A 9,768-nucleotide genomic window follows, 5' to 3' on the forward strand; every position below is an offset into this window, starting at 1 on the left:
TGGTAGGTAGGAGAAAAGAGCTGCCGTCATCATTGTTGAGTGAAATTAAGGCCTCTGAGGGGAAAAATGACGTCAGATACTCCTCTTTTTACATAATGAATTTTTGAGTCTTTAAATTCAGGTATGATGGAGAATCTTGAAATTTTGTTTTTTACTGCCCTCAAATTTGCAAATCTCGGCATGTGACACTTTAATAATAAATGAAGATTTAATTACTTTTGTATTTTAATCAATAAACTTTGTATTTTTTGCAATTTACGCTACTTTTTTTCATAGTAAAAGTAGGTGGTTGGAATTAGGGACCCAAAAATGAAAATTTGCGATTTGACACTTTTCACTAAAGTTCATTTTTTTTTCTCTGGGGATGGTTTTTCCACAAGGTGACAATGCCAAATGAATTTTGAATAGTTACTTTATCAAATGGTTACACAACTTTTTAAAAAAATTCAAATTGAGATATCCGAAAATGCATTTAAAAAAAAGTGGTTGGAATTAGGGCACTTTACCTTATGTGTGTATATTATGAGTTAATATCACGTCTTCCCCTCCAATCTTTCTTCGTTCACTTCCATTTTCTAAAGACTGTACGGATTTTTTACATCGTTATTGACGTCAGAGCCATTTCATTCGAAATCAACTACATAACCTTACATAAAGCATTCCACGTACCAGTGTACGTAGATACTTAGTTAATCAGAAATATGTACCCACACTTGTACATTAAGCCTACCTACCTACATCGCAACGCTTGTAAGTACATAATGAAGTGAAAAATTAAGTTACCAGTATCGCGAGTTGTGAATAATTTCGGATAAAATCAGCTCAGAACAAACGATGGTCTTACAAATCAAGTGAGTGAATAATTTGAGATCAGGCATAAAATTATTGTTTAAAAGATTAATTTTCCATTTAAAAGTTATAGATAACTACCTACGTGGGTTGCAAATTTGGGATTAAAGTCAAGTGTTGACACATATTTCGCTTTATAATGCATCTTTCATCAATGAACAGACTATATCCAACGGAGCCCCACATCAATTCGTAGGTAACAAATCTGATCATCTTCTACAAGAACCATTGTGGAATTACTACGTTTTTATAATAAGGAACTACCTTTTAAAGAAAAAAGTTACATTGGCTCCCCTCTTCGGAGTCTCCATAAAATGACTAGTTTTTTTTTTACAAATTTTCAATTTTTTTTATATTGTTCTATGAGTAAATAGTTCCCTTCTCAAGAAAGAACCTCTCCTGGTCCTCTAAACAACGTTGGTTGTCTTGAATAAAGCCATACCTACAGTTGAGACTTCTATCATGGTCCAATAAAGGAACTATCAACCTACCTAAGTAAGTACTCGTAAGTAGAGGTACCAATTATTGGAAATTCACTTATGCATTTAAACATTTTTGAAAACATCCTCGAAACATGAAAAAATTGTTAAAATTATACTAAAAAAAATTGATTAACTATTTGTGTTTTTCATCGTTCGCGTTTTTGGAAACAGGGTTCCCAAACTTCAATAGGGTGAGTCGTCCAAAAAAAGTCAGCAGATTTTGACCAATTAATTCTGATGAGACCATCATTTTGAGTTGAAAGTTACTCAGAAAACATTTCAGCTCTGGAGGTGCCTCAGGAGGACAGAAATGATTTCTCAAAGAGGAAGCATTTTTGAAAAAATCGGGGTTTTTTCACACCTGTCGTTACCCAACCTGATTTGAGACTTTTGAGGTTCTACTGAGCAGTTGAAAATTTGCAAATCGCTTATTTTTGGATGAATTGGTGTTTTGAATTTTGAAACTTTTGTTCTTCTCCAATATTTCGCATTAACTGATCCAAAACACCAAAAAATACCATTCCTAAAACTAAATTAGGGAAATATTTTAGAACGCAATGGTGCCAGTTTTTTAGTCATTATTGTTTTAAAAAAAATTGAAAAAATCCCAAGTTTTGTTTTTTTTTCGAATTTTTGAAATTAGCAATAATAATCCAAAAATTGAAGAGTCATCAGATTTGGACCAAATTCAGCACAGATTGTCAGCTTGAGTTTAATGTTACTCAGAAAACATTTCAGCTTCATGAGTTCTCAATGAGGAAACATTTTCGAAAAAATCGTGTTTTTTTCACTCCTGTCGTTACTCAACCTGTTTTGAGACTTTTAGAAGTCTTAGAGCTCTAGTGAGCAATAGTGCCAATTTTTTAGTCATTATTGAAAATTTCAAAAAATCGAAAAAAATGCAATATTTTCTCTAAATTACTTGATGCGAAATTTTTGTAAAGAAAACATTTTCAAAACACAAATTTATGCAAAAATGAACAATTTGCAAATTCTAAACTGCTCAGTAGAACCTTAGAAGTGTTCTTGGGGTTTTGACGACAATAGCATAGATTGACGCAGAATCTCAAATATTTTCATTTGAGACTCGGTCATTTCTCCCAAAATAGTTCGAGTAGTGACAGAAATGAAAAAAAATACGTCTACGATTTCTTGAAAATATGTCCCCTCTTTGTGAGTCCATTTTTCCCCTTCAAGGGCACCTCCAGAGCTAAAATGTTTTCCAAGTGACTTTCAACTCAGAAGGTTTCTGCTGAATTTAGTCAAAATCTGCTGACTTTTTTTCGGGCAATCCACCCTAATCTACATTGCTCTTATCCAAACTACATTGCTGTTCCCTGGAAACTAAAATTCAATTACGAGATACTTACATACCTACTTACTTTTAATCAGAAAATTAAAGAAATTGCATTGAAAGATGGAAAAATATTGAAAATATTTCGAATACATTCTCATGCAATAATAGGTGAAGAAAACAAATTTTTCGTCTCAAGTCGAATTTTGAAAAAGGGTTGGTTAGCTCGTATATCATAAAAGGACTACCTACCTATTATAAATAATATCAATTAAATTTTGTTACCCGTTTCTGTTTTCAATCGAATGTTATTTATTTTTATTTTTTTATTTTCTCATGTTGTTTAAGCTCTAATAAATACGAATATGGTGCAAAAAATTCAAAAAGGCAATTTTCTAAAAAAGTGATCTTAGTTTTTGCATTTACCCCTGCAAAATAAAAAATTGAATCGATTCGTATTCCAGTTTGAAAAATTGTAGAGTGGTCTCCTTTTGATGTGATGTGTTGTGAAATTTACTCAAGCACTCTGAAAATGTCATACAGATTGGTTGGTTACTTTTCGAATGATACACTGTCTAAAGTGAACTTCTTTTGTACTCAATAAAATAATCAGATGTTTGACATCTTAATGCAATTTTGGGAACCACTGCTATACTGACGAAATTTTAGAGAGAAGCATAAAAGATGTATTTTTTTAATCGAATCAGATATGTTGACTGTCATTTTTACCCACCTCCTCTCCTCCCACATGATTTTTCATTTTCTGAACTGAATTCCTCATCATCATCAAATTTGCAATTATGGTACCTGCCTACCTATCTACCTTCCATTTTCAAAATGAGTTTCGAATATTTGATCAGATGAACTAATCTCATCTCTTTTCAGATGCACAAAAACGCCAAAAATTTTATTGGAGCATGAAGATCTTAAATACAAGTCAATTATTAATCAAGAAAGACTCAAGTACACTTTTTACAAAATGAATTCCAGACTGATGAACATACAACACTTACAAGCATAAAGCAGTCGGTTTCAGGCAAGTATTTAACCACTTTTTGAAAACTTTGTCCTTGAAAACATCACTCGTTTCGTTTCCACACACGTTTATTTGCCAACTATCTGCATTACTTGGGTAAAAAATAAATGCAGGTGAAATTATTCAAGTGTGAAACTCGTGTAGGTGTTGAAATAATAACACAAGTTCTAGCATTTTCCTCGCCAATAGTAACAAACGAAATGAATATATTTACAATTCTGATCCTGTTGGATGTTTTATATCAAGTGAGTCCATGTTTTACTACCATGATGAACTTTTCAATCAGCCTAAGAAACCATAGACCTAAGAATTTCAAATTCAAAACATTTTCTTCATTTGGTGCAATATTTTTTGGCAGGTAACTTCTCACTTAGCTGTGGTGACAAATAAAAACAGCCCTTTAAAGAATTCAGTGATACTCAATTTAGCACCGACATCTACACAAACACCTGTATATTTTTCAAGCGTGCCTACAGTGACAAAACTTCAATCAAAACCTCACTATGGAAACAATTCAAACTTATTACAACCTCGTAACATCGTAGATATTCTAAAATCTCCTATAGAACAATTATTAGACTATTTGATCGGAACCTTGTATGTAATTAACAATATAATCAAGAACCAGCAAAGCTCCGCCACCCTTACTGGTCCCGAAAAACCACCAAGGGTCATTTTTCCGAAAGCCATCGAAAAACCTGTTGAAAAAATCTTTCTTGCTCCAGTCATAAAGAAAGAAAACCCTATTCCCAAAAACAACATCAATAAGTCACCCATTTTAACACCCATCAAGCAATCTCCCCCGCCTAAACCTATTGTCAAGAAACCTATCCAATCCATGACCAAGAAACCCAGTTTTCCACCTGACTCCACCAATTTCAAAAATAGCATACTTTTCTCATACCTCGGAGACTTGATCGGTTTAGGAGATTCTTCATCCGATCCTCTAATAAATGCCAAAATTGCAGATCGAATACCAACTCAACAACCCGGAGTTACTGTAACTGTCGAAGGCAAAAATAACAGTATTTACATTGATAATATGCTCAGGTATCCAAATGATGAAATTTTCAAGAATGATCATGAAGTTCGCATACGAATCCGGAGTGGAGATTTTTACGTGAATAATAACTTAGTGTTGAAGAAAGGACGTTCCGATCATGATCACGTTTTTTATTCTACTCACGAATTAAAACATCGAGGAGTTTCTTACTTTGTTCTGAAGATCTATTCCAATGGTACATTGCAGTACCATGACAATAAAGTAAAAGCCCAGAGTGTAAATTATTACACTCCTGTGCTGAGTTTGGGGTCCAACAAATTCAATTTCTTTTAATTCGTTTAATAAATTCAATATTATTGACTGTGAATTCTTTTTAATTTGTTTTTTCACAGAGATGGTGAATTTAAGAAATGCTAAGATGATGCTTAGGTAATTTGAAATGAAAAATAAAAGTACATAAATAGGTACTTACTTATCTGGGGTACTCCAAATAATCGTCAAAAGTCAAAACTGGATTAAACCGACAAGGAAATCTCTCGCATAGGTATTCAGTCAAAAATTTTGATCATCGAGTTGCCAGAACATCATAATCCATAGAGAATCATTTCTCATTTTTTCCTAAAAAAAATTTATAAACTCGAATAAAAAACTGAGAACTGTACGAGGATTTGAACTTTCCAAAACAAGTTCAGATTAATGTATAATGAAAACACTTTCTGGTCACATTTGAATTAGGTACAATCTTCCACAATTCCACATCCGTCACTTTTGGATGCCACATGTTGATGTGAATTTCGACTCTGTGTCGAACCAATTGTTGATGTAATTGTTGACCAATGTTGATCGGCATTTATGTCGACAATTGGCTCGACACAGGGTCGAAATTTACATCGATATGTGGGATCCAAATGTGACGGATGTAATTGAATTTTTTTCCAAAAATCATTTTCTCTTACACACTTAGGTGGCCATTGCTCATTCCGAAAGCGAAAGCAGCATCGACGCGGAGGCCACCTCCGAGAAGTACAGACAGAAAGTCCATATTCAGTAGTTGAACATAAAACTCTTTATATTGACAATTGGCTCGACACAGGGTCGAAATTTACATCGATATGTGGGATCCAAATGTGACGGATGTAATTGAATTTTTTTCCAAGAATCATATTATTCTCTTACACACTTAGGTGGCCATTGCTCATTCTGAAAGCGAAAGCAGCATCGACGCGGAGGCCACCTCCAAGAAGTACAGACAGAAAGTCCATATTCAGTAGTTGAACATAAAACTCTTTATATTGAAAGGTACAATAGGTTATCTGAGAGTATTAAACTAATACATTTTCATGTCGACAATATGTCGATGTTAATGTTGATGTGAAATTCGATATCAATAAATACATCCACAATATCAACTTAATTTTTCAAATTTGAAAAGTCTTTGAAAATTTGGTCGATGTTAGTGTCGAACTGTCGATGTATTTGTGGACGATCGACTTTCACATCGACCAAACATCAACAACTCCAAACTATGAAAAAGTGAATAATTTTATCAAGGCCTGAACGGGAAATTACTCTTCGAACTGAATAATAACACTGACTACTCAAAATGAACGTTGAACAAATTAAATAACTTTAACAGCCATAACAAATAAAAAAGAAATTTTTATTGTTGAAAAAGATCGATGACTTTAGAGGTCAACGATCTTGTACGTAAACAAAATATGGAGCAGAAATGCTCAAACAACCTTTCTTGTTAAAAGTTACAATTGTATTAACGCGTCGAACTAACGTATGCAACAAAAACAATTTTTTATAAACTTGAAAAAATAATAGCCAAGTATTTCCCATAAGAAACCCTAACGTTTTGGCTCCTGGCGCACTAACCATTTATATTTTACATAACCGAAATACGAAATAAATAAAAACAAAAATTTAGATTGAGGGCCATATCACAGAACACAACTTATGCTTGACTCAACTATGAGATTTTCCCAGGTCATAAGTAAAATTTGCTATCATAGAACAAAAGTAAACAAAAGTTCAGTTGAAGTTTTTCTTTTACTGGTATCATAAAACAAATGTAAGTTTTCTATATCATGCTATGTTGCCAATAACAATAAAGCTGCAAGATCCTGTAAGAACCAATCAAATTGCTAATAAATGGAAAAATTTTGTATAATCTGTGGGCAATTCCAAAAAATAAAATTGTTTATTTTTGTTTACACGAGTAATCAACTCGTAGCTCACGTAACTGTCATGGGTCGTCGAATTATAAGCGTTTTCAACAATGTTTTCTTCTTTTCCTTTTCTGATTTTACGAGATAATTTCAAATTTATGCGAAAACGTTGATACTTGATTGATACTTAATGAGAGACTATGAAAGAGTGAAAAATAATTTAGAAATGTTGCCGTGATAAACTGAGAAATCATAAATGATAGTGAAATTACGAATCATGAAAAATGGACAAACAATAAGATGAATGAAAAATACTCAAAAAATGAAAATAAATGTCAAATAATGTATTTGTTTTGTATGTAAACTGGATTATCGCGAGATATATTCCTACCGTACGATTGTATCATCTATTATTATCTTCAAATTGGTCAGTTTAGCAGTTCAGATATCTGATTGAAAATTGTAGTGAAAAATTTTTCAAACAAATAACAATGCATAGATAACAATTCAGCATAACATTTCACCTAATAAATTCACTATTTATGCAGACGATTTATTTTTTAAAAAAAGAAACACCCCTGAAAAATAATAAAGTAACTACAAAACGTATTTTTATTGTAAACATTTTGCTCAAGCTGAGCTTAAGACGTCAAATTTGACCTCTCAAGTTTTTTGTTTACAAAACAGTTTTCAAGTTGGAAAAAATCCATCTATGATACAAAAATTTGCTTATGCAGCCATGTAAGTCTGAAAGTAAGCATAAGTAACGTTCTGTGATATGGCCCTTAGAACCTAAATTACGCGGCGAACAAAGTTACGGGTAGCGTTACACTACAATTTTGCCAACAAGGCCATCAAAATTTTTTTTCGGTCCTCAAACAAAGATCATATTTTTAAATGTTTACTGAACTTTTAAACACTAAAACAGAAATTTTAATTCTGAAAAATTGGTCGACATAATTGTGGATGTAAATTTTGAGCATCGAATTTTACATCAACATGTCGACATCATATGTGACGTGCTCTACGAGAATCGACCTTAGTGCAAAAAAAGGGGTTTCAAGTTAATGAGTGATCCGTATAGAAAAAAAGACGCTCTTTCCAATGGCGCAAACCACAACTTCGTATCTCCTCTATTTTCCTCGGAAATCGACCGCAAAGTTGAGGGTTAGGGCCAAAATCAACTCAAAATTCATTTTTTTGATTTTTCATGATTCTGCTAGTGAAAAATAACCTAATTTGCGTACAAACACTTTTCAAGCCCCATTCGTGTATTTCACTTTTAAAAAACTTGTCAATTCATTATTAATTTAAAACAAAAAGAAAAGAAAAAAGAAGTAGAATAAATTACATTTTTGGTGAAAAATCTACTTGAAAAAAAATTAAAATACTTAAATAAAACAATTGAAAAAAATTTAAAAAAATTGTTGACCCTAGATAGGATCGAACTCTGTACTGTTCGCTTGGCAGTCCCTTCAGCTGCGCCACATGGCTATCCGGGCAGTGTTAGGATATCACGGTTATGACTGATTTACAGAAACGGTCATGGAGCCAAAGGGGACCTATAGGAAACTACTGGAGACGTTTCTGTTGCCTACCGACCCAAAAAGAAGGCGCAAACACACTTCAAGGGCAATTCTACACTGTTTGAAGTGTATTCAACTAAAATTCCATTATAATTGGTGCAATATTCGAAGCTGCGGGTATGTCTAAAGTGCGGTCAAAAATGGGAAATCATTACCAACAATATTTCGAAAATCAAGTACTTCTTTAGACAAATGTACATCTACGAACATGGCACCAATAAAGCTGAAATTTGAATCAAATGTACATCGAATATCGCAGAAGTGCCTTTTCGTATTCGTAAACCTGTAAGTATTCATTTTTGGTAGTATTTTTAATTAGTACAGTGATGATTTCTTTCAAAATTGGCCATTTCTTGCAATCTTTAAACATGTCTAAAATTTTAAGTAATTGAATTACAAAACTGATTTTTTGGAGGAATATGTAATTGATGATAGTGAAGAGATTTTTGATGTTTTAAACAAATTTTGAAAATTTTTAGGGGGCAACAAAGGGGGGTGGAGGGTCAATTTTCAAAAATTTTCAAATTTTTTTGTTTTATTCCGTAATGGATGGTAAATCAAAGCCACATTTCAAATTTCAGAAAATTTGGTTCGGCCAATCTTTCTATCTTCAAGTGAGTGTGTAAAATGAAGTTTACCAAAATGACTACAAAAATGGTATTTTTAACTTTGCAATTATTCATCAGAGAAAAATGGTTCTTATGCATTCTAAAAGTTTTTTAAAAAATAAGAAAAACGGTGTTCTTACTTTTTAAAATAAATGCATAGTTTCTGAAAAAATTACATTGGCGTAATGCTTCAATAGTGTCCCAAATAATTTGAGAATATAACTCCGCAGTATTGCCCTCGGCCGTGGGAGGGCGGGGGGGCAACACTACAGCGTCGCCTGATATCCATTTCTTTTATGTAATTTCAGAATTATTTTCTGTTTATTTTGTAAATGTCATAAAAACAACTTTAAATTTTATCGACTTCTTGAATGTTTTTTTTTGACATTTTTAGACAGTTCGATATTTATTGTTGTTTTTTCCATTATTTTCAACCTAATTGTGTAGATTGAATAGGTATATTTCCTATGAACGACGTTTTGACCAATTTCAGCCATTTTTTATAAATCTTTATTTTGATTTTTTTTTACTGGAGTTATAACTGAATAGATTTTATTACCTACGCATTATTTCAAGAAATTTTTCTCTTCAAGTAGAAAATTTTCCAAGACAACGAGTCTTGTGGGACCAGATCTTGAAATGATCATACTTGAGCTGATCTAATCAGACATAGGCTTTCAGGTATCTGAACAGATAAAGCAATAGATGAACATAAATCTGCTCAGAGGGATGAGAC

General features: G+C 32.7%; 1 protein-coding gene across 2 annotated transcripts; it reads left to right on the top strand.

Moving 5' to 3' along the window:
- The first annotated feature begins 660 nt into the window (after positions 1 to 660).
- On the top strand, positions 661 to 5,031 carry LOC135848287 (uncharacterized). 2 transcript variants are annotated; one of them, XM_065368167.1, is made up of 5 exons: positions 661 to 851; positions 917 to 1,045; positions 1,224 to 1,344; positions 3,511 to 3,906; positions 4,020 to 5,031. In XM_065368167.1, the coding sequence occupies exons 4-5, from the start codon at positions 3,769 to 3,771 to the stop codon at positions 4,995 to 4,997; spliced, it is 1,116 nt and encodes a 371-aa protein (XP_065224239.1). In that variant the 5' UTR covers positions 661 to 851; positions 917 to 1,045; positions 1,224 to 1,344; positions 3,511 to 3,768; the 3' UTR covers positions 4,998 to 5,031. The 2 variants fall into 2 exon arrangements, with proteins under 2 accessions (XP_065224239.1, XP_065224240.1); XM_065368168.1 differs by having other exon boundaries at positions 923 to 1,045.
- The last annotated feature ends 4,737 nt before the right edge of the window (positions 5,032 to 9,768 follow it).

The sequence above is a fragment of the Planococcus citri genome, chromosome 5, assembly GCF_950023065.1.
Source record: "Planococcus citri chromosome 5, ihPlaCitr1.1, whole genome shotgun sequence".
NCBI classification, from domain to species: domain Eukaryota; kingdom Metazoa; phylum Arthropoda; class Insecta; order Hemiptera; family Pseudococcidae; genus Planococcus; species Planococcus citri.

Bases quoted from the DNA above. Each gene is read 5' to 3' on its own strand.
- LOC135848287 (XM_065368167.1), top strand. From the start codon at position 3,769: ATGCAGGTGAAATTATTCAAGTGTGAAACTCGTGTAGGTGTTGAAATA. The intron at 3,907-4,019 runs GTGAGTCCATGT...ATTTTTTGGCAG, and splicing joins TGTTGGATGTTTTATATCAA to GTAACTTCTCACTTAGCTGT.